Source organism: Petromyzon marinus, chromosome 62 (assembly GCF_048934315.1).
Source record: "Petromyzon marinus isolate PM22_M1 ecotype Great Lakes invasive population chromosome 62, UKy_Petmar_22M1.pri1.0, whole genome shotgun sequence".
Classification (NCBI taxonomy): Eukaryota; Metazoa; Chordata; class Hyperoartia; order Petromyzontiformes; family Petromyzontidae; genus Petromyzon; species Petromyzon marinus.
Window position 1 is genome coordinate 5,217,866 of NC_133728.1, and position 25,212 is coordinate 5,243,077.

Sequence of the window (25,212 nt, forward strand, 5' to 3'; positions counted from 1 at the left end):
GGGGAGGGGAATATCTCGTCGCCACCCACGTGCTAGACCAAATAAAAATGGGGGGCAGAGTCGAAATAATATCCCCTCGATGTCGGCTTCGGGGCCCTGGAAATGTTCCGCAGGCCGTTGGAAGAAGGCCCTCCCCCGGCGTTCCCCCCGGGCCGGTCCCTTTCACTTCTTCGCGGGCCAGGCCAACATTCGGGCCCCTTTTGGCCTCGACCACCGACCTCGATGGCCAACGTGAACTGGGCGTGTCCGCTAGTGTGAAGTGGGCGTGTCCGTTAGTGTGAACTGGGCGTGTCCGTTAGTGTGAACTGGGCGTGTCCGCTGGCGTGAACTGGGCGTGTCCGCTGGCGTGAACTGGGCGTGTCCGCTGGCGTGAACTGGGCGTGTCCGCTAGTGTGAAGTGGGCGTGTCCGCTGGCGTGAACTGGGCGTGTCCGCTGGTATGAACTGGGCGTGTCCACTGGTGTGAACTGGGCGTGTCCGCTGGCGTGAACTGGGCGTGTCCGCTGGTGTGGACTGGGCGTGTCCGCTGGCGTGAACTGGGCGTGTCCGCTAGTGTGAAGTGGGCGTGTCCGCTGGCGTGAACTGGGCGTGTCCGCTGGTATGAACTGGGCGTGTCCACTGGTGTGAACTGGGCGTGTCCGCTGGTGTGAACTGGGCGTGTCCGCTGGTGTGGACTGGGCGTGTCCCCTGGTGTGAACTGGGCGTGTCCGCTAGTGAACTGGGCGTGTCCGCTGGTGTGAACTGGGCGTGTCTTCTGGCGTGAACTGGGCGTGTCCGCTAGTGTGAAGTGGGCGTGTCCCCTGGTGTGGACTGGGCGTGTCCGCTAGTGTGAACTGGGCGTGTCCGCTAGTGAACTGGGCGTGTCCGCTGGTGTGAACTGGGCGTGTCCGCTAGTGAACTGGGCGTGTTCGCTAGTGTGAACTGGGCGTGTCTGCTAGTGTCAACTGGGCGTGTCCGCTGGCGTGAACTGGGCGTGTCCTCTGGTGTGAACTGGGCGTGTCCTTTGGTGTGATCTGGGCGTGTCCGCTAGTGTGAACTGGGCGTGTCCGCTGGCGTGAACTGGGCGTGTCCTCTGGTGTGAACTGGGCGTGTCCTCTGGTGTGATCTGAGCGTGTCCACTATTGAATTGGGCGTGTCCGCTGGTGCGAACTGGGCGTGTCCGCTGGTGGGAACTGGGCGTGTCCGCTATTGTGAACTGGGCGTGTCCGCTAGTGAACTGGGCGTGTCCGCTATTGTGAACTGGGCGTGTCCGCTGGTGGGAACTGGGCGTGTCCGCTGGCGGGAACTGGGCGTGTCCGCTAGTGAACTGGGCGTGTCCGCTGGTGGGAACTGGGCGTGTCCACTGGTGTGAACTGGGCGTGTCCGCTGGCGTGAACTGGGCGTGTCCGCTAGTGTGAAGTGGGCGTGTCCGCTGGCGTGAACTGGGCGTGTCCGCTGGTATGAACTGGGCGTGTCCACTGGTGTGAACTGGGCGTGTCCGCTGGTGTGAACTGGGCGTGTCCGCTGGTGTGGACTGGGCGTGTCCCCTGGTGTGAACTGGGCGTGTCCGCTAGTGAACTGGGCGTGTCCGCTGGTGTGAACTGGGCGTGTCTTCTGGTGTGATCTGGGCGTGGCCGCTGGCGTGAACTGGGCGTGTCCGCTAGTGTGAAGTGGGCGTGTCCCCTGGTGTGGACTGGGCGTGTCCGCTAGTGTGAACTGGGCGTGTCCGCTAGTGAACTGGGCGTGTCCGCTGGTGTGAACTGGGCGTGTCCGCTAGTGAACTGGGCGTGTTCGCTAGTGTGAACTGGGCGTGTCTGCTAGTGTCAACTGGGCGTGTCCGCTGGCGTGAACTGGGCGTGTCCTCTGGTGTGAACTGGGCGTGTCCTTTGGTGTGATCTGGGCGTGTCCGCTAGTGTGAACTGGGCGTGTCCGCTGGCGTGAACTGGGCGTGTCCTCTGGTGTGAACTGGGCGTGTCCTCTGGTGTGATCTGAGCGTGTCCACTATTGAACTGGGCGTGTCCGCTGGTGCGAACTGGGCGTGTCCGCTGGTGGGAACTGGGCGTGTCCGCTATTGTGAACTGGGCGTGTCCGCTAGTGAACTGGGCGTGTCCGCTATTGTGAACTGGGCGTGTCCGCTGGTGGGAACTGGGCGTGTCCGCTGGCGGGAACTGGGCGTGTCCGCTAGTGAACTGGGCGTGTCCGCTGGTGGGAACTGGGCGTGTCCGCTGGTGGGAACTGGGCGTGTCCGCTGGTGTGAACTGGGCTCGTCCGCTAGTGAACTGGGCGTGTCCGCTGGTGTGAACTGGGCGTGTCCGCTAGTGTGAACTGGGCGTGTCTGCTAGTGTGAACTGGGCGTGTCCGCTAGTGAACTGGGCGTGTCCGCTGGTGTGAACTGGGCGTGTCCGCTATTGTGAACTGTGCGTGTCCGCTGGTGTGAACTGGGCGTGTCCGCTAGTGTGAACTGGGCGTGTCTGCTAGTGTGAGCTGGGCGTGTCCTCTGGTGTGAACTGGGCGTGTCCTCTGGTGTGAACTGGGCGTGTCCGCTAGTGAACTGGGCGTGTCCGCTAGTGTGAACTGGGCGTGTCTGCTAGTGTCAACTGGGCGTGTCCACTATTGAACTGGGCGTGTCCGCTGGTGTGAACTGGGCGTGTCCGCTGGTGTGAACTGGGCGTGTCCGCTGGTGTGAACTGGGCGTGTCCGCTGGGTGGACTCGAGCGGACCAGAGTCCTGGCCCTGTCACTCGCGGCGGTCGCGGGTCAAGCAAATCGGTTTAACGTCACCAGGGCCATCGTCGCCGTCGTACCTGGGTGGCGAGGGTGGGGGGGTGGCGAGGGTGGGTGGGGGGTAGGGGGGGTTGGTGGGGGGTAAGGGGAGATGGGTGGGGGGTAGGGGGGGGCGGGCGGGGGGGGGTAAGTTTCTTAAACACACGATCACCGCTCTCCCAATCGGCGCACGAATATTTATTTATTTATTAACGATTTCAAACTCAGCTTAAGGGCGGGCCTCGCCCGCAAAGCACTTTGTTCACGGTAAGATGCTTGCTCACCGATGCAAGCTTATAGAGAGAAATATACTAATGTGTATATGTGTGTGAAATTTACTAATGTGTGTGTGTGTGTCCTGTATACTGCAGCAGTCCCAAACATTTTTGGCACCAGGGATCGGTTTTAGTGGAAGACAATTTAATTTATTCACGGACCCGGGTGGGGGAGGTCATCATTGGGTCTTTTTTTTTTAAAGACGTTTCTTTGTTACTCATTGTGGCTACTCGGGGGTTAGAGCTTTTGTGGGCCTCATAACCAGCACCACGTGACCGAGACTGAGTGCGCAGTGCGGGAAAGAGGCGCGCGGACGGAAGTGGCGAATAATAAAAACAATGGTGGGGGCGGGTAGGCCACGTGATCGGACTCGCCGCTCTCGCCACCTCCTCCTGCCGCTGCCGCTGTTGCTGCTGCTGCTGCTGCCCCGGTTCCTAACAGGCCGTGGACCGGTACCGCGGTACCGGGGGGTTGAGAACCACACGCTTGTATCGAGAGAGAGAGAGAGGGGGAGCGGTGGTGCAGCGGTTGGCTTCGCTGCGCTACGAGCCCGACGACCCGCGCTCGATTCGCCGCTCGCACGCGGCCCCCGGGGTGGCCCTTCGTGACGAAACCAAAAAAAAATGTTCCGGGGTACTTGAAGCGTTACTCGCTAATTGTTTATGCCTCAAACGTGCGGAAAAGTGGACGTTGTTCCCCTCGCGCAAACTTCCGCGTTTGTCACCGGGACAGTGATATTTTTTTTAAACGCCATTCCTTCACGTCAACGCCTGGTCACAACAAAGCCCCCATTGTGCGTACTTTTGAGGCGTACGCATTTAGAAAATAACACTTTACTACCCAGGAACAAGGATCGCGTTACACAGCGTTATGTGAACCCGGTCGTGGGGCGCGCCCTCCCCCTAGGTCGACTCGGCCTCAAGCGGGTACCCGGTGCGGTGTGTGTTTGTGTGTGTGTGTGGTGGTGGTGAAGCGTCGCCGCCGTGGGGAGACAAAGGCGGCCGGGCGTGGTGTTGGCCCCACCCACCAGTCCCTCGTGTGAAGTTCCCGGCCTTCACGGGGGGTGCTCGCTAACAGCCACTGGCGGAGCCAGTTGGGGGGGGGGAGCGGGGGGCACGTACCCCCCCCCCCCATGATCAAATCGAAATCCCTAATTTCGATCGGATCATTGGGGTTTTATTAGTAATAAAATCGGCATTTTGCGACCGTGTAGCATATTATTGTCACGTGCCAGGGACTCTATGAGATGATAGGATAATAGTCCGAGTCCATAATTGGCAATAAGTAACGGCAAAGCGGTAATAAGCGACTCAGAATTGTGCGCGGTTGCGTCTACAGAGTCCACGACTTCCCTGAAGGCATCGACAACTCCTCACTTACAACTCCTTACTAACAACTCCTTACTTACTAACAACTACTTACTAACAACTCCTTACTTACTAACAACTCCTTACTAACAACACCTTACTTACTAACAACTCCTTACTAACAACTCCTTACTTACTAACAACTCCTTACTTACTAACAACCACTTACTAACAACTCCTTACTTACTAACAACTCCTTACTAACAACACCTTGCTTACTAGCAACTCTTACTAACAACTCCTTACTTACTCACAACTCCTTACTTACTAACAACTCCTTACTAACAACTCCTTACTTACCAACAACCCCTTACTAACTAACAACTCCTTACTAACAACTCCTTACTCACTAACAACTCCTTACTAACAACTCCTTACTAACAACTCCTTACTTACTAACAACCCCTTACTCACTAACAACTCCTTACTAACAACTCCTTACTCACTAACAACTCCTTACTAACAACCCCTTACTCATTAGCAACTCCTTACTAACAACTCCTTACTAACAACTCCTTACTAACAACTCCTTACTAACAACTCCTTACTAACAACTCTTTATTTACTAACAACTCCTTACTAACAACTCCTTACTCACTAACAACTCCTTACTAACTCCGTACTAACAACTCCTCTTTCATTTTTTATTGCTGGAGGGGCTGCCCCCCCCCACACCTGAAAATTCTGGCTCCGCCATCGCTAACAGCGCCTGTCTCCAACAGCCTGTTGCAGCTATACGGGGGGGGATGGGAGTCTTTGTCTTTGTATATATATCTCTAGAGAGAGAGAGAGACACGTGTATGTATATAGTTTGTAAAAGTGAATCGCAACTGCTTATCAGTGGTGGCGGTGGGGGGGGAGGTTGGATTCGAATCCAGGGTTCGGATGCGGCCACTGTTCCACTAGGCCCATCATCATCATCACTTCCCCGAGGGTCGCTAAATATGAGTACCGATTTGTTGTGGAAGTCAAACGCCGGTTTTTGACTCGGGGGGCCCCCCTCCCCACCCACTCTCCTTACCCCCAGCGTCATGGGAATGTGGAATTTCCACCACTGGCGCGGCAGGGCTGTGAACTCAAAAAGAGTCTTTAATGCTGTTCCAAATGTGCCCGATGTTAATCGCCTTTTTGTATTCGGTCGACCGCCGATTTAGTGAAGCAGTTTCTTAACCTGGGGGTCCATCACGCCTCCTTCTGGGGGGGCATTACGCCACCTTCTGGGGGTGTCAGATGTCCTTTGTGGGGGTGCCAGATGCCCTTTTATGGGGGTGTCAGATGCCCTTTATGGGGGTGTCAGATGTCCTTTATGGGGGTGTCAGATGCCCTTTTATGGGGGTGTCACATGCCCTTTTATGGGGGTGTCAGATGCCCTTTCTGGGGGTGTCAGATGCCCTTTATGGGGGTGTCAGATGCCCTTTTATGGGGGTGTCAGATGTCCTTTTCTGGGGGTGTCAGATGCCCTTTTCTGGGGGTGTCAGATGCCCTTTATGGGGGTGTCAGATGTCCTTTTATGGGGGTGTCAGATGTCCTTTATGGGGGTGTCAGATGTCCTTTTATGGGGGTGTCAGATGCCCTTTTATGGGGGTGTCAGATGTCCTTTATGGGGGTGTCAGATGTCCTTTATGGGGGTGTCAGATGCCCTTTATGGGGGTGTCAGATGCCCTTTATGGGGGTGCCAGATGCCTTTCTGGGGGTGTCAGATGCCTTTATGGGGGTGCCAGATGCCCTTTATGGGGGTGTCAGATGCCTTTCTGGGGGTGTCATGCCCTTTTATGGGGGTGCCAGATGTCCTTTATGGGGGTGCCAGATGTCCTTTATGGGGGTGTCATGCCCTTTTATGGGGGTGCCAGATGTCCTTTATGGGGGTGCCAGATGTCCTTTATGGGTGTGTCAGATGCCCTTTTATGGGGGTGCCAGATGTCCTTTTATGGGGGTGCCAGATGTCCTTTTATGGGGGTGCCAGATGTCCTTTTATGGGGGTGTCAGATGTCCTTTATGGGGGTGCCAGATGTCCTTTCTGGAGGTGTCAGATGCCCTTTTATGGGGTTGCTTGCGAGAGACGCGGACAGATGTTTTTCATTCGAAGGTCAATAATCGAAAACACAAATGAAAGCAAGGGGGGGCAGACAAGTACAGCAACTTTGTTTAATCAAATCCCCGATGTATTTATGAATAACATTATCCTTTTTTGTGTTAAGTAAAAGGTTCAGAACCCTCACTGGATTATAGCGAAGTCGTGTGCGTGTGTGTGTGTCAGGGCAAGTGTGTAGGCTATACGGGGGTGGGTGGGAGCTTTGTCTTTGTGCCTGTGTGTGTGTGTCTGTGCCTCTCTGTGTCAGTGGCTTGTGCGTGTTGTGTATGTAGGGGGAGGGGGAGGAGTGGTGGTGCAGCGGTTAGCGTGCTGCGAAACCCACCGACGACCCCAGTTTGATTCCCGCTCACCGGCCACCGGTGGAGTAGTTATCGCAACCGGTCCCCTGGGCCTTCCCTAGATCGACTCGACCTCAAATGAGTACCTGGTTGCTGTGTGTCGTAAACAAAACAAAAAAAAATCGCCACCGTGGGAAGACAAAGGCGGCCGGGCGTGGTGGTGCTGGCCATCCACCTCCACTCGCGTGCCACGGTGCCGGCCTCCGTAGGTGCTGCTCGCTAACAGCACTTGCCCCCAATAGTCTCTGGGATATACGGTGGTGGTGGTGGTGGCGATCTTTGTGTGTGTGGCTGTGTGTGTGTGTGGGAGTGGTGACACACACAGTGGTGGTGGTGACACACAGTGGTGGTGACACATACAGTGGTGGTGGTGGTGACACATACAGTGGTGGTGACACATACAGTGGTGGTGACACACAGTGGTGGTAGTGGTGGTGACACAGTGGTGGTAGTGGTGGTGGTGACACACACAGTGGTGGTGACACACACAGTGGTGGTGACACACACAGTGGTGGTGGTGACACACACAGTGGTGGTGGTGACACACACAGTGGTGGTGACACAGTGGTGGTGACACAGTGGTGGTGGTGACACACAGTGGTAGTGGTGGTGACACACAGTGGTGGTGGTGGTGACACACACAGTGGTGGTGACACAGTGGTGGTGACACAGTGGTGGTGGTGACACACACAGTGGTAGTGGTGGTGGTGACACACACAGTGGTGGTGGTGGTGACACACACAGTGGTAGTGGTGGTGACACACAGTGGTGGTGACACACACAGTGGTAGTGGTGGTGACACACAGTGGTGGTGACACACACAGTGGTGGTGACACACACAGTGGTGGTAGTGGTGGTGGTGACACACAGTGGTAGTGGTGGTGACACACACAGTGGTAGTGGTGGTGACACACACAGTGGTGGTGCTGGTGACACACACAGTGGTGGTGGAGACGCACACAGTGGTGGTAGTGGTGTTGGTGACACACACAGTGGTGGTAACACACACACAGTGGTGGTAGTGGTGGTGGTGACACACAGTGGTAGTGGTGGTGACACACACAGTGGTGGTGCTGGTGACACACACAGTGGTGGTAGTGGTAGTGGTGGTGACATGTGCGACGTGACCACACTTTGGTTTTGTCAGCCACGGCTGGACCCAGTTCCGGAGCCTCCCCTGGGTCGACTCAGCCTTAAACGAGTACCTTCGTAGTCGTGGTTGGCGGCGGTGTTGTTGGGCCGCCGACGGCGATCTGACCCCCGCGTTGGGGGGGGGGGGGGGTTGTTTCCCCGTAGGTTAACTCGGCCTTAAATGAGTACCTGGTGCGGTGTGGGTGTTGCAGCGTGTGTGTGCGCGCGTGTGTGTGCGTGTGTGCGCGTGCGTGGGGAGCGGTGGTGCAGCGGTTAGCGCCACGCTGCGCCACGAAGCCGGCGACCCGGGTTCGATTCCCGCTCACGGCCAGCACCGGTGGAGATTATCCCGGGCCTCCCCTAGGTCGACTCAGCCTCAAGCGGAGTACCTGGCGCGGTGTGTGGTAAACATCGCCACCGGGGGAGACAAAGGCGGTCTGGCGTGGTGGTGCTGGCTGGCTTACGCAGCCCCCCTGGGTTGGAGTCCTGAACCAGTCTCTCCGTCCTTATTCTTTGACCCTAGGTCGACTTGGACTAAAATTAGGAGCACCCCTTCACATGAGGTGCAGGGTGGGGGGTGGCAGGTTGTGTGTCACGGCATTTGGAAGCGACGTGTGGCCTGGAACCCGGCGGCCCGAGTTCGACTCCCGCTCACGGCCGACGTGAGTGGCTTGGCCTCCCCCTAGGCCGACTCGGTCCTTAAGTGAGTTACCTGCTGGGGGTGAGTGTGTAAACATCATCGCTTGGTGAGGGTGAGGGAGGTAAAGGCAGCCGTCGTGCGTTTGTTTTGACCACCGCGCCACCCACGCGCTCACCCACTCGCTCACCCACACACTCACCCACACGCTCACCCACATGCTCACCCACACGCTCATCCACACACGCTCACCCACACGCTCACCCACTCGCTCACCCACACACTCACCCACACATCCACACACTCATACACGCATACACCCACACACTCACCCACATGCTCACCCACACACTCACCCACACACTCACTCTCACCCACACACCCACACTCTCATCCACACACTCACCCACACACACACATCCACCCACACACACTCACCCACACACCCAGACACTCGCACACACGGATGACCCACACTCTCAGCCAGATAACCCACCCACCCGTTCACTTACACAACCACCCGTTCACTCACCCACCCGTTCACTCACCCACCCATTCACTTACACACCCACCCGTTCACTCACCCACAGGTTCACTTACACCCCCCACAACTCTCACGCGGTCATCGTCGCGCGCGGCGCCTTCAGTACGAGCTGCTCCTGCGGCCGTCTGGAAAGCTCTCTTCATCTTCCGATATTAGGAAGTCACTGGGAGCGATGATGCCCTTGAAAATCGTCATCATCGAGATTGACCAACTCGTTTCTTTAGAACTGCGTTGTGTTTAGTTTGGTGTCTATCCACCGCCACCTCCAATTAGCGCGGTTGGCTACGTACGGTGCGAAAGAAGTTTAACGTACATACACACACACACAGACTCACATAGTCACTCACCCACTCACACACTCACCCACTCACACAGTCACTCAGTCACTCACCCACTCACACAGTCACTCACCCACTCACACAGTCACTCACCCACTCACACAGTCACTCACCCACTCAGTCACTCACCCACTCACTCACACAGTTACCCACTCAGTCACTCACGCACTCAGTCACTCACCCACATAGTCACTCACAGTCACTCACCCACTCACAGAGTCACCCACTCACATAGTCACTCACCCACTCACAGAGTCACACACTCACACAGTCACTCACCCACTCACACAGTCACTCACCCACTCACAGAGTCACCCACTCACACAGTCACTCACCCACTCACATAGTCACTCACCCACTCACATAGTCACTCACATAGCCACCCACCCTCCGATCAGCACGGCTAGCTCCGTACGGTGCGAAAGAAGGTTCAGCGCGTACATTGCCATGGGTATACCGCCAGACGCGTCGTAGTCAACAATCGTGGTTCCCATCGCTCCTGTGCGGCCAGTAGCGGTAGAATCAACGGTGTGTGTACGGGCGTCTCCTCAACTTACGACCACTCGACTTACGAACGTGTAGCGACACGAACTAGCCCCTTGCCGTGTGCCCAGTTCGGTCCGAACAGGGGACACGATGCGAGTGGCGAGCGGACTGAGTTGGCGAGTCACTCCGTGTGTGTCTAATTTATATGTTGAACTTCTTTCGCACCGTACGTGGCCAACCGTGCGCTGGAGGCGGGTGGGGGTGTAAGGAAAAGGCAACGAAGCAGTCCTAAAGGAGCGAGTTCGTCAATCTAGAAACGATTATAATAGCGGCAGTGGCTTCCTGAGAATCGTGGTGGGGGGTTAACCCCGTGCGAAGTTATTGGGGTGGCTGGGCTGTCGAGGCAGCCGGTGTCCCTTAATCCACGGTTTACAGACATCGGTGTTGGTGGTGCGGTGAGGGTGGTGGTGGTGGTGGTGATGATTGTGGGGGTGGTGGTGGTGGTGCTGGTGGTAGTGGTGGGGGTGGTGATGGTGGTGGCAACGTTGCACAACGTTCGGTTGGTTTATCTCGACATGACGTGTGTGTGTACTCTGGGCCATAGACAGGACTTGTGTGTGTGTGTGTACTCTGGGCTATAGACAGGACTTGTGTGTGTGTACTCTGGCTATAGACAGGACTTGTGTGTGTGTGTGTACTCTGGGCTATAGACAGGACTTGTGTGTGTGTACTCTGGGCTATAGACAGGATTTGTGTGTGTGTGTGTACTCTGGGCTGCAGACAGGACTTGTGTGTACTCTGGGCTATAGACAGGACTTGTGTGTGTGTGTGTGTACTCTGGGCTATAGGCAGGACGTGTGTGTGTGTGTGTACTCTGGGCTATAGGCAGGACGTGTGTGTGTGTGTGTACTCTGGGCTATAGACAGGACTTGTGTGTGTGTGTGTGTGTACTCTGGGCTATAGACAGGACTTGTGTGTGTGTGTACTCTGGGCTATAGACAGGACTTGTGTGTGTGTGTGTACTCTGGGCTATAGACAGGACTTGTGTGTGTACTCTGGGCCATAGACAGGACTTGTGTGTGTGTGTGTGTACTCTGGGCTATAGACAGGACTTGTGTGTGTGTGTGTACTCTGGGCTATAGACAGGACTTGTGTGTGTGTGTGTGTGTACTCTGGGCTATAGACAGGATTTGTGTGTGTGTGTACTCTGGGCTATAGACAGGATTTGTGTGTGTGTGTGTACTCTGGCTATAGACAGGACTTGTGTGTGTGTGTGTACTCTGGGAGAGGGGAGGAAGCAATGGGAGATGAGGGGGGAGGAGGGGGAGTACACAGGTGAACTTTATATTTATTTTGCCTTTTTATCGACGTCAATAAAAGTTGTTTCCCAATCCCACCGCGGTTTCGTTTCCGATACAAACACACAAACACCCCAACACACACACACCCCAACACACGCACCCCAACACACACGCACCCCAACATACACGCACCCAACACACACACACCCCAACATACACACCCCACCACATCACACCACACCCCAACGTACACACCACCTAATACACATACCCCAACATACACACACCCTAATACACACTCCAATATACACACACCCCAAGACACACACCCCAACATACACCACCCAATACACACACCCCAACATGCACCACCCAATACACACACCCCAACATACACCACCCAATACACACACCCCAATATACACACACCCCAATATATACACACACCCCAATACACACCCCAATATACACACACACCCCAATACACACACCCCAACATACACACACCCCAATATACAAATACCAACATACACACACCACACCCCAACATACACACACCCCAATACACACACCCCAACATACACCCCAACACACACCCCAACACACACCACCCAATACACACACCCCAAAACACCCCCCAATATACACACCCCCCATACACCACCCAATATACACCCCCCCATATACACACCCCAACATACACATACCCCAACATACACACCCCAATACACACACCCCAATATACACCCCAACATACACCACCCAATACATACCCCAATACACCACCCCCATACACACACCCAATACACCCCCCCCCCCAATATACACCCCAATATACACACCCCCAATATACACCCCAATATACACACCCCCCAGTACACACTCCAATATACACCCCAATATACACTCCCCCAATATACACCCCAATATACTCCCCAATACACACTCCAATACACACCCCAATACACACCCCAATATACACCCCAAAATACACCCCATTATACACCCCAAGCTCTTGACCGGCTGGTAACTAACCAACAACTCACGACTAGCTCGTCTAATCAATTCCACGATCGCCTGCAGTCGTGACGAGACGAGAAATTAAGAAGACAACCCTGTCCCAGGGACTGACTTTGCGACGTTGGGGAAAATACTCAAAATAAAATACAACGGACATTTTGCTTTTCGTAAACTGACAACCACCAACATACCACACTCGCCCCTCACGTTCGCTCGCTCATTCATCGAATGTCGTTCGCTCATTCATTCAATGTCGTTCGCTCATTCATTCAATGTCGTTGACTCATTCATCGGATGTCGTTCGCTCATTCATTCAATGTCGTTGACTCATTCATCGGATGTCGTTCGCTCATTCATTCAATGTTCGCTCATTCATCGAATGTCGTTGACTCATTCATCGAATGTCATTCACTCATTCAATGTCGTTCGTTCATTCATCAAATGTCGTTGACTCATTCATCGAATGTCATTCACTCATTCAATGTCGTTCGCTCATCCATCGAATGTCATTCGCTCATTCATCGAATGTCGTTCACTCATTCATTCAATGTCGTTCGCTCATTCATCGAATGTCATTCACTCATTCATTCAATGTCGTTCGCTCATTCATCGAATGTCGTTCGCTCATTCATTGAATGTCGCTCGCTCATTCATCGAATGTCGTTCGCTCATTCATTCAATGTCGTTCGCTCATTCATCGAATGTCATTCACTCATTCATTCAATGTCGTTCGCTCATTCATCGAATGTCGTTCGCTCATTCATTCAATGTCGTTGACTCATTCATCGAATGTAATTCACTCATTCAATGTCGTTTGCTCATTCATTGAATGTCGTTCGCTCATTCATCGAATGTCGTTCGCTCATTCATTCAATGTCGTTCGCTCATTCATCGAATGTCGTTCGCTCATTCATTCAATGTCGTTCGCTCATTCATTCAATGTCGTTCGCTCATTCATTCAATGTCGTTGACTCATTCATCGGATGTCGTTCGCTCATTCATTCAATGTCGTTGACTCATTCATCGAATGTCATTCACTCATTCAATGTCGTTCGCTCATTCATCGAATGTCATTCACTCATTCATTCAATGTCGTTCGCTCATTCATCGAATGTCGTTCGCTCATTCATTCAATGTCGTTCGCTCATTCATCGAATGTCATTCGCTCATTCATCGAATGTCGTTCACTCATTCATCGAATGTCGTTCACTCATTCATCGAATGTCGTTCACTCATTCATTCAATGTCGTTCGCTCATTCATCGAATGTCGTTCGCTCATTTATCGAATGTCGTTCGCTCATTTATCGAATGTCGTTTGCTCATTCATTCATTCAATGTCGTTGACTCATTCGAATGTCGTTTGCTCATTCATTCAATGTCGTTCGCTCATTCATCGAATGTCATTCGCTCATTCATCGAATGTCGTTTGCTCATTCATCGAATGTCGTTGACTCATTCATCGAATGTCGTTCGCTCATTCATTCAATGTCGTTCGCTCATTCATTCAATGCCGCTGGCTCATTCATCGAATATCATTCATTCATCTAATGCCATTCACTCATTCGTTGAATGTCGTTCACTAACTAAAGCCAAACTCCTACCCTGAGTTGTCGCGTCTGAAGCGACACAGGCACCTGGGGCAGAGCTGTGAAGACAGCTAAGGTAGCAGAGGTGGGGGGGGGTCCTCATTCTCCTGGTGTCCACCAAGTGATGTCCACCAAGTGATGTCCACCATCCCGTCGTGTCCACCAAACCCCCCACACTTTGGGCTTCACCAAGACCCTGAAGTCCACCAGACCCTTCCCCGGTGCCGTCCAAATTGTGTAGTCCTCCAGACTCTCATGAAGTCCACCAGGACCCGCGTGCTCCACCAGACCCTCAAGTCCACCAGACCCCGGCGGTTTCCATCGGACCCAGCAGCAGCAGCAGCAGCAGTGTCCACCACCGGACCTGCAGCGTTGTCCACCACCAGATCCAGGCAACGTCCACCACCAGGCCCAGAAATTGTCCACCACCAGGCCCAGAAATTGTCCACCGGGTCCCTGGCATTGTCCACCAGTGGAGCCGCGGCATTGTTCACCACGAGACCCAGGCAGCGTCCACCACCACACCCAGACAAATGTCCACCACCGGATCCCTGGCGTCGTCCACCGGAAGGGCCAGGCAACGTCCACCACCACCACCACCACCACACCCAGACAAATGTCCACCACCGGATCCCTGTCGTCGTCCATCGGCGGACCCAGGCAGCGTCCACCACCACCACCACCAGCACCACCAGCACCACCACCACCACCACCACACCCAAACAAATGTCCACCACTCGATCCCTGGCGTCCACCGGCAGGGCCAGGCAGCGAGCACCACCACCACCACCAGCACCACCACCACCACACCCAAACAAATGTCCACCACCGGACCCCTGCCGTGGTCCACGGGCGGCGGGGAGGGCGCTACGAGTCTGGCGTGCCGATGTCGACGGTGATGTTGGTGTAGAGCTCCTCGTGCGACTTGTGCAACAGGGTGTACGAGCACGAGTTGAGGCCGTCGAGGGGCAGCAGGCGAGCCGAGTCACGAAGCAGCTTCATCCTGGACAACCCGGGGTAGGTAGGCGGGGCGGGGGAGAGATGTGGTGAGCACGAGGCGAGGGGAGAGGGACAGAGACACCGGGAATCGTGGAGACGGGGACGCACACGTGGACACGTGGACACACACACACGTGGACACACACACACACGTGGACACACACACGTGGACACACACACACGTGGACACACACACACGTGGACATACACACACACGTGGACACACACACACGTGGACACACACACACACACGTGGACACACACACACGTGAACACACACACACGTGGAAACACACACACACACACGTGGACACACACACACACGTGGACACACACACACGTGGACACACACACACGTGAACACAAACACACACACGTGGACACACACACGTGAACACACACACACACGTGAACACACACACACACACGTGAACACACACACGTGGACACTAGCACAACGCGCTGACTCTGAGGAATTCTCATCGCGCCCTTTTGCCCCGGGGCAGGGAGTGCGGGGTTCACCACCCTGCTGGGGTCGTGGGGCGTGCGGGTTACCGGGTGGGTGGGTGGGTGAGTGGGTGGGTGAGTGGGTGGGTGAGTGGGTGGGTGAGTGGGTGAGTGGGTGGGTGAGTGAGTGAGTAGTTGAGTGAGTGGGTGAGTGAGTAGTTGAGTGAGTGGGTGGGTGGGTGAGTGGGTGGGTGGGTGAGTGGGTGGGTGAGTGGGTGGGTGAGTGGGTGGGTGGGTGAGTGAGTGAGTAGTTGAGTGAGTGGGTGAGTGAGTGAGTAGTTGAGTGAGTGGGTGGGTGAGTGGGTGGGTGGGTGAGTGGGTGGGTGAGTGGGTGGGTGGGTGAGTGGGTGGGTGGGTGAGTAGGTGAGTGAGTGGGTGGGTAGTGGGTGAGTTAGTGAGTGGGTGAGTGGTTGAGTGGGTGAGTAGGTGAGTGAGCAGTTGAGTGAGTGGGTGAGTGGGTGGGTGAGTGAGTGTGTGAGTGGGTGGGTGAGTAGGCGAGTGAGTGGGTGGGTGGGTGAGTGGGTGAGTGAGTGGGTAAGTGAGTGGGTGATTGAGTAGGCGGGTGAGTGGGTGGTTGAGCGGGCGAGCGGGTGAGTGGGCGAGTGCACGGCTGGGTGAGCGAGTGTGTGAGTGGGTTGGTGAGCGGGTGAGTGAGTGGGTGAGTGAGTGTGTGATTGAGTAGGCGGGTGAGTGGGTGGGTGGGTGAGTGAGTGGGTGAGTGAGTGGGTGATTAAGTAGGCGGGTGAGTGGGTGGATGAGCGGGCGAGCGGGTGAGTGGGCGAGTGCGCGGCTGGGTGAGCGAGTGTGTGAGTGGGTTGGTGAGCGGGTGAGTGAGTGGGTGAGTGAGTGGGTGATTGAGTAGGCGGGTGAGTGGGTGGGTGGGTGAGTGAGTGGGTGAGTGAGTGGGTGATTGAGTAGGCGGGTGAGTGGGTGGATGAGCGGGCGAGCGGGTGAGTGGGCGAGTGCGCGGCTGGGTGAGCGAGTGTGTGAGTGGGTTGGTGAGCGGGTGAGTGAGTGGGTGAGTGAGTGGGTGATTGAGTAGGCGGGTGAGTGGGTGGGTGGGTGAGTGGGTGAGTGAGTGGGGGAGTGAGTGGGTGATTGAGTAGGCGGGTGAGTGGGTGGATGAGCGGGCGAGCGGGTGAGTGGGCGAGTGCGCGGCTGGGTGAGCGAGTGTGTGAGTGGGTTGGTGAGTGGGTGAGTGAGTGGGTGAGTGAGTGGGTGATTGAGTAGGCGGGTGAGTGAGTGGGTTGGTGAGCGGGTGAGTGGCCGTGCGTGCTGCCTGCACCAGACGCTGTGTAAACCACCGTGGGTGCGCCATGCAAGCCGCAAGCAAACAGATAACGTGGTGGTCCGGTGAGTGTGTGGGTGGGTGAGCGGGTGGGTGGGCGAGCGGGTGGGTGGGCGAGTGAGTGAGTGAGTAGATGGGTGAGCGGGTGGGTGGGCGAGTGAGTGGGTGGGTGGGTGAGTGGGTGAGTGAGTGGGTGAGTGAGTGGGTGAGTGAGTGAGTGAGTGGGTGAGTGAGTGGGTGGGTGAGTGGGTGAGTGAGTGGGTGAGTGAGTGAGTGGGTGAGTGAGTGGGTGGGTGAGTGTGTGGGTGGGTGAGTGTGTGGGTGGGTGAGCGAGTGGGTGAGTGAGTGGATGGGTGAGCGGGTGGGTGGGTGAGTGTGTGGGTGGGTGAGCGAGTGGGTGAGTGAGTGGATGGGTGAGCGGGTGGGTGGGCGAGTGAGTGAGTGGATGGGTGAGCGGGTGGGTGGGTGAGTGAGTGAGTGGATGGGTGAGTGAGCGGGTAGGTGGGTGAGTAAGTGAGCGGATGAGTGGGCGAGTGAGTGAGTGAGCGGTAAAAGTCTCCGTGTGAGTCTATGAGTCTCTGTGTGAGTCTATGAGTCTCTGTGAGTCTATGAGTCTCTGTGTGAGTCTGTGTGAGTCTATGAGTCTCTGTGTGAGTCTATGAGTCTCTGTGAGTCTACGAGTCTCTGTGTGAGTCTGTGTGAGTCTATGAGTCTCTGTGTGAGTCTATGGTTGCGTGAGTCTACAGTCAGGGAAAAAAGTATTTGATCCCCTGCTGATTTTGTAGGTTTGCCCACTGACAAAGAAATGGTCAGTCTATCATTTTAATGGTAGGTTTATTTGAACAGTGAGTGACAGAATAACAACAAAAACATCCAGAAAAACGTCAAAAAATTTATAAATTGATTTGCTTTTTAATGAGGGAAATAAGTATTTGACCCCCTCTCAATCAGAAAGATTTCTGGCTCCCAGGTGTCTTTTATACAGGTAACGAGCTGAGATTAGGAGCACACTCTTAAAGGGAGTGCTCCTAATCTCAGGTTGTTACTTGTGTAAAAGACACCTGTCCACAGAAGCAATCAATCAGTCAATCAGATTCCAAACTCTCCACCATGGCCAAGACCAAAGAGCTCTCCAAGGATGTCAGGGACAAGATTGTAGACCTACACAAGGCTGGAATGGGCTACAAGACCATTGCCAAGCAGCTTGGTGAGAAGGTGACAACAGTTGGTGCGATTATTCGCAAATGGAAGAAACACAAAAGAACTGTCAATCTCCCTCGGCCTGGGGCTCCATGCAAGATCTCACCTCGTGGAGTTGCAATGATCATGAGAACGGTGAGGAATCAGCCCAGGACTACACGGGAGGATCTTGTCAATGATCTCAAGGCAGCTGGGACCATAGTCACCAAGAAAACAATTGGTAACACACTACGCCGTGAAGGACTGAAATCCTGCAGCGCCCGCACAGTCCCCCTGCTCAAGAAAGCACATATACATGCCCGTCTGAAGTTTGCCAATGAACATCTGAATGATTCAGAGGACAACTGGGTGAAAGTGCTGTGGTCAGATGAGACCAAAATGGAGCTCTTTGGCATCAACTCAACTCGCCGTGTTTGGAGGAGGAGGAATGCTGCCTATGACCCCAAGAACACCATCCTCACCGTCAAACATGGAGGTGGAAACATTATGCTTTGGGGGTGTTTTTCTTGCAAGGGGACAGGACAACTTCACTGCATCAAAGGGACGATGGACAGGGCCATGTACCGTCAATTATTGGGTGAGAACCTCCTTCCCTCAGCCAGGGCATTGAAAATGGGTCGTGGATGGGTATTCCAGCATAACAATGACCCAAAACACACGGCCAAGGCAACAAAGGAGTGGCTCAAGAAGAATCACATTAAGGTCCTGGAGTGGCCCAGCCAGTCTCCAGACCTTAATCCCATAGAAAATCTGTGGAGGGAGCTGAAGGTTCGAGTTGCCAAACGTCAGCCTCGAAACCTTAATGACTTGGAGAAGATCTGCAAAGAGGAGTGGGACAAAATCCCTCCTGAGATGTGTGCAAACCTGGTGGCCAACTACAAGAAACGTCTGACCTCTGTGATTGCCAACAAGGGTTTTGCCAACAAGTACTAACTCATGTTTTGCAGAGGGGGTCAAATACTTATTTCCCTCATTAAAATGCAAATCAATTTATAACATTTTTGACATGCGTTTTTCTGGATTTTGTTGTTGTTATTCTGTCTCTCACTGTTCAAATAAACCTACCATTAAAATTATAGACTGATCATTTCTTTGTCAGTGGGCAAACGTACAAAATCAGCAGGGAACCAAATACTTTTTCCCTCACTGTATGAGTCTTTGTGTGAGTCTATGAGTCTATGAGTGTTTGTGTGAGTCTATGAGACTCTGTGTGAGTCTATGAGTCTCGTGCGAGTCTATGGCTGTGTGAGTCTATGAGTCTCTGTGTGAGTATATGGGTCTCTGTGTGAGTCTATAAGCCTATGTGTGAGTCTATGAGTCTCTGTGTGAGTCTATGAGTCTCCGTGTGAGTATATGAGTCTCTGTGTGAGTCTATGAGTCTCTGTGTGAGTCTATGGCTGTATGAGTCTATGAGTCTCTGTGTGAGCATATGGCTGTGTGAGTCTATGAGCTCTGTGTGAGTCTATGAGTCTCTGTATAAGTCTATGAGTCTCTGTGTGAGTCTATGAGTCTGTGAGTCTGAGTCTCTGTGTGAGTCTAGGAGTCTCTGTGTGAGTCTATGGCTGTGTGAGTCTATGAGTCTCTGTGTGAGTCTATGAGTCTCTGTGTGAGTCTCGATGTGAGTCTATGAGCCTCTGTGTGAGTCTATGTGTGAGTCAATGAGTCTCTGTGTGAGTCTCTGTGTGCATCTATGTCTCTGTGTGAGTCTATGAGTCTCTGTGTGAGTCTCTGTGTGAGTCTATGAGTCTCTGTGTGAGTCTATGAGTCTCTGTATAAGTCTATGAGTCTCTGTCTGAGTCTATGAGTCTGTGAGTCTGAGTCTCTGTGTGAGTCTAGGAGTCTCTGTGTGAGTCTATGAGTCTCTGTGTGAGTTTATGGCTGTGTGAGTCTATGAGTCTCTGTGTGAGTCTATGAGTCTCTGTTTGAGTCTGAGTCTCTGTGTGAGTCTATGAGTCTCTATGTGAGTCTATGAGTCTCTGTGTGAGTCTATGAGACTCTGTGTGAGTCTGAGTCTCTGTGTGAGTCTATGAGTCTCTGTGTGAGTCTATGAGTCTCTGTGTGAGTCTATGAGTCTCTGTGTGAGTCTCTGTGTGAGTCTGAGTTTCTGTGTGAGTCTATGAGTCTCTGTGTGAGTCTGAGGGTCTGTGTGAGTCTGAGTCTCTGTGTGAGTCTATGAGTCTCTGTGTGAGTCTATGAGTCTCTGTGTGAGTCTATGAGTCTCTGTGTGAGTCTCCGTGTGAGTCTATGAGGCTCTATGCGAGTCTATGGCTGTGTGAGTCTATGAGTCTCTATGTGAGTTTATGAGTCTCTGTGTGAGTCTATGAGTCTCTGCGTGAGTCTCTGTGTGAGTCTATGAGTCTCTGTATAAGTCTATGAGTCTCTGTCTGAGTCTATGAGTCTGTGAGTCTGAGTCTCTGTGTGAGTCTAGGAGTCTCTGTGTGAGTCTATGAGCCTCTGTGTGAGTCTGATTCTCCGTGTGAGTCTGAGTCTCTGTGTGAGTCTGAGTCCCTGTGTGAGTCTATGAGTCTCTGTGTGAGTCTATGAGTCTCTGTGTGAGTCTATGAGTCTCTATGTGAGTCTCTATGTGAGTCTATTAATCTCTGTGTGAGTCTATGAGTCTCTGTGTGAGTCTCTGTGTGAGTCTATGAGTCTCTGTATAAGTCTATGAGTCTCTGTCTGAGTCTATGAGTCTGTGAGTCTGAGTCTCTGTGTGAGTCTAGGAGTCTCTGTGTGAGTCTATGAGCCTCTGTGTGAGTCTGATTCTCCGTGTGAGTCTGAGTCTCTGTGTGAGTCTGAGTCCCTGTGTGAGTCTATGAGTCTCTGTGTGAGTCTATGAGTTTCTGTGTGAGTCTATGAGTCTCTATGTGAGTCTCTATGTGAGTCTATTAATCTCTGTGTGAGTCTATGAGTCTCTGTGTGAGTATATGAGGCTCTGTGTGAGTCGATGTGTGAGTCTATGAGTCTCTGTGCGAGTCTATGGCTGTGTCAGTCTGAGTCTCTGTGTGAGTCTATGAGTCTCTGTGTGAGTCTCTGTGTGAGTCTATGAGTCTCTGTATAAGTCTATGAGTCTCTGTCTGAGTCTATGAGTCTGTGAGTCTGAGTCTCTGTGTGAGTCTAGGAGTCTCTGTGTGAGTCTATGAGTCTCTGTGTGAGTTTATGGCTGTGTGAGTCTATGAGTCTCAGTGTGAGTCTATGAGTCTCTGTTTGAGTCTGAGTCTCTGTGTGAGTCTATGAGTCTCTATGTGAGTCTATGAGTCTCTGTGTGAGTCTATGAGACTCTGTGTGAGTCTCTGTGTGAGTCTGACTCTCTGTGTGAGTCTATGAGTCTCTGTGTGAGTCTATGAGTCTCTGTGTGAGTCTATGAGTCTCTGTGTGAGTCTCCGTGTGAGTCTATGAGGCTCTATGCGAGTCTATGGCTGTGTGAGTCTATGAGTCTCTATGTGAGTTTATGAGTCTCTGTGTGAGTCTATGAGTCTCTGTGTGAGTCTCTATGTGAGTCTATCAGTCGCTGTGTGAGTCTGAATCTCTGTGTGAGTCTATGAGTCTCTGTGTGAGTCTCTGTGTGAGTCTATGAGTCTCTGTGTGAGTCTATGAGTCTCTGTGTGAGTCTCCGTGTGAGTCTATGAGGCTCTATGCGAGTCTATGGCTGTGTGAGTCTATGAGTCTCTATGTGAGTTTATGAGTCTCTGTGTGAGTCTATGAGTCTCTGTGTGAGTCTCTATGTGAGTCTATCAGTCGCTGTGTGAGTCTGAATCTCTGTGTGAGTCTATGAGTCTCTGTGTGAGTCTCTGTGTGAGTCTATGAGTCTCTGTATAAGTCTATGAGTCTCTGTCTGAGTCTATGAGTCTGTGAGTCTGAGTCTCTGTGTGAGTCTAGGAGTCTCTGTGTGAGTCTATGAGCCTCTGTGTGAGTCTGATTCTCTGTGTGAGTCTGAGTCTCTGTGTGAGTCTGAGTCCCTGTGTGAGTCTATGAGTCTCTGTGTGAGTCTATGAGTCTCTGTGTGAGTCTATGAGTCTCTATGTGAGTCTATTAATCACTGTGTGAGTCTATGAGTCTCTGTGTGAGTATATGAGGCTCTGTGTGAGTCGATGTGTGAGTCTATGAGTCTCTGTGCGAGTCTATGGCTGTGTCAGTCTGAGTCTCTGTGTGAGTCTATGAGTCTCTGTGTGAGTCAGAGTCTCTGTGTGAATCTATGAGTATCTGTGTGAGTCTATGAATCTCTGTGTGAGTCTATGAGTCTCTGTGTGAGTCTCTGTGTGAGTCTAAGAGTCTCTATGCGAGTCCATGGCTGTGTGAGTCTATGAGTCTCTGTGTGAGTTTATGAGTATCTGTGTGAGTCTATGAGTCTCTGTGTGAGTCTCTATGTGAGTCTATGAGTCTCTGTGTGAGTCTATGAGCCTCTATGTGAGTCTATGAGTCTCTATGTGAGTCTATGAATCTCTGTGTGAGTCTATGAGTCTCTGTGTGAGTCTATGAGTCTCTGTGTGAGTCGATGTGTAAGTCTATGAGTCTCTGTGTGAGTCTCTGTGTGAGTCTATGAGTCTCTGTGCGAGTCTATGGCTGTGTGAGTCTGAGTCTCTGTGTGAGTCCATGGGTGTGTGAGTCTATGAGTCTCTGTGTGAGTATATGAGTCTCTGTGTGAGTCTCTGTGGTGTGAGTCTATGAGTCTGTGTGTGAGTCTATGAGTCTCTGTGTGAGTCTCTGTGTGAGTCTATGAGTCTCTGTGTGAGTCTATGAGTCTAAGTGTGAGTCTATGGCTCTCTATGTGAGTCTATGAGTCTCTGTGTGAGTCTATGAGTCTCTATGTGAGACTCTGTGTGAGTCTCTGTGGTGTGAGTCTACGAGTCTCTGTGTGAGTCTATGGCTCTTTGTGTGAGTCTCTGTGTGAGTCTCTGTGTGAGTCTATGAGTCTCTGTGTGAGTCTATGAGTCTCTGTGTGTCTATGAGTCTCTGTGGTGAGTCTATGAGTCTCTATGTGATTCTATGAGTCTCTGTGTGAGTCTATGAGTCTCTGTGTGAGTCTATGAGGCTCTCTGTGTGAGTCTATGGCTCTCTGTGGTGTGAGTCTATGAGTCTCTGTGTAAGTCTATGAGTCTCTGTGATGTGAGTCTATGAGTCTCTGTGGTGTGAGTCTATGCGTCTTTGTGTGTCTATGAGTCTCTGTGGTGTGAGTCTATGAGTCTCTGTGTGAGTCTATAAGTCTCTGTGGTGTGAGTCTATGAGTCTCTGTGGTGTGAGTCTATGAGTCTCTGTGTGAGTCTATGAGTCTCTGTGGTGTGAGTCTATGAGTCTCTCTGTGTGAGTCTATGAGTGTCTGTGTGAGTCTATGAGTCTCTGTGGTGTGAGTCTATGAGTCTCTGTGGTGTGAGTCTATGGCTCTCTTTGTGAGTATATGAGTCTCTGTGGTGTGAGTCTATGAGTCTCTGTGTGAGTCTATGAGTCTCTGTGCGAGTCTCTGTGTGAGTTTATGAGTCTCTGTGTGAGTCTATGAGTCTCTGAGTGAGTCTATGGCTCTCTGTGTGAGTCTATGAGTCTCTGTGGTGTGAGTCTATGAGTCTCTGTGTGAGTCTCTGTGGTGTGAGTCTATGAGTCTCTGTGTGAGTCTATGAGTCTCTTTGTGAGTCTATGAGTCTCTGTGTGAGTCTACGAGTCTCTGTGTGAGTCTCTGTGTGAGTCTCTGTAGTGTGAGTCTATGAGTCTTGTGTGAGTCTCTGTGTGAGTCTATGAGTCTCTGTGTGAGTCTATGGCTCTCTGTGTGAGCCTCTGTGTGAGTCTCTGTGTGAGTCTATGAGTCTCTGTGTGAGTCTATGAGTCTCTGTGGTGTGAGTCTATGGCTCTCTGTGTGAGTCTATGGCTCTCTGTGGTGTGAGTCTATGAGGCTCTATGTGAGTCTACGAGTCTCTGTGTGAGTCTATGAGTCTCATTGTGAGTCTATGAGGCTCTCTGTGTGAGTCTATGGCTCTCTGTGGTGTGAGTCTATGAGTCTCTGTGTGAATCTATGAGTCTCTGTGGTGTGAGTCTATGAGTCTCTGTGTGAGTCTATGAGTCTCTGTGGTGTGAGTCTATGAGTCTCTGTGTGAGTCTATGAGTCTCTGTGTGAGTCTCTGTGTGAGTCTATGAGTCTCTGTGGTGTGAGTCTATGAGTCTCTCTGTGTGAGTCTATGAGTCTCTCTGTGTGAGTCTATGAGTCTCTGTGGTGTGAGTCTATGAGGCTCTCTGTGTGAGTCTATAAGCCTCTGTGTGAGTCTCTGTGTGAGTCTATGAGTCTCTGTGGTGTGAGTCTATGAGTCTCAGTGTGAGTCTATGAGTCTCTGTGTGAGTCTATGAGTCTCTGTGTGAGTCTCTGTGGTGTGAGTCTATGAGTCTCTCTGTGTGAGTCTATGAGTCTCTGTGTGAGTCTCTGTGTGAGTCTCTGTGTGAGTCTATGAGTCTCTGTGCGAGTCTATGGCTGTGTGAGTCTGAGTCTCTGTGTGAGTCCATGGGTGTGTAAGTCTATGAGTCTCTGTGTGAGTATATGAGTCTCTGTGTGAGTCTCTGTGGTGTGAGTCTATGAGTCTGTGTGTGAGTCTATGAGTCTCTGTGTGAGTCTCTGTGTGAGTCTATGAGTCTCTGTGTGAGTCTATGAGTCTATGTGTGAGTCTATGGCTCTCTATGTGAGTCTATGAGTCTCTGTGTGAGTCTATGAGTCTCTATGTGAGTCTCTGTGTGAGTCTCTGTGGTGTGAGTCTACGAGTCTCTGTGTGAGTCTCTGTGGTGTGAGTCTATGAGTCTCTGTGTGAGTCTATGGCTCTCTGTGTGAGTCTCTGTGTGAGTCTCTGTGTGAGTCTATGAGTCTCTGTGTGAGTCTATGAGTCTCTGTGTGAGTCTATGAGTCTCTGTGTGTCTATGAGTCTCTGTGGTGTGAGTCTATGAGTCTCTATGTGAGTCTACGAGACTCTGTGTGAGTCTATGAGTCTCATTGTGAGTCTATGAGGCTCTCTGTGTGAGTCTATGGCTCTCTGTGGTGTGATTCTATGATTCTCTGTGTGAGTCTATGAGTCTCTGTGTGAGTCTATGAGGCTCTCTGTGTGAGTCTATGGCTCTCTGTGGTGTGAGTCTATGAGTCTCTGTGTGAGTCTATGAGTCTCTGTGATGTGAGTCTATGAGTCTCTGTGGTGTGAGTCTATGCGTCTTTGTGTGTATATGAGTCTCTGTGGTGTGAGTCTATGAGTCTCTGTGTGAGTCTATAAGTCTCTGTGGTGTGAGTCTATGAGTCTCTGTGGTGTGAGTCTATGAGTCTCTGTGTGAGTCTATGAGACTCTGTGGTGTGAGTCTATGAGTCTCTCTGTGTGAGTCTATGGCTCTCTTTGTGAGTATATGAG

General features: G+C 52.4%; 1 protein-coding gene and 1 long non-coding RNA gene across 2 annotated transcripts in view; one reads left to right on the forward strand and one right to left on the reverse strand.

Moving 5' to 3' along the window:
- LOC142906287 (uncharacterized) overlaps positions 1-11,345 on the forward strand; it is an 85,748-nt gene extending 74,403 nt beyond the window's left edge. The window contains exon 2 of the long non-coding RNA XR_012930116.1: positions 6,588-11,345. This is a non-coding gene — a long non-coding RNA (uncharacterized LOC142906287). The remainder of the gene's footprint in view (positions 1-6,587) is intronic.
- Positions 11,346-12,135: 790 nt separating this feature from the next.
- Positions 12,136-25,212, reverse strand: part of LOC116955899 (beta-1,4-galactosyltransferase 4-like) — a 61,863-nt gene continuing 48,786 nt past the window's right edge. Inside the window, exon 7 of the mRNA XM_076053758.1 lies at positions 12,136-14,860. Coding sequence (XP_075909873.1) covers positions 14,725-14,860 — 136 coding nt within the window. The 3' untranslated portion in view covers positions 12,136-14,724. The remainder of the gene's footprint in view (positions 14,861-25,212) is intronic.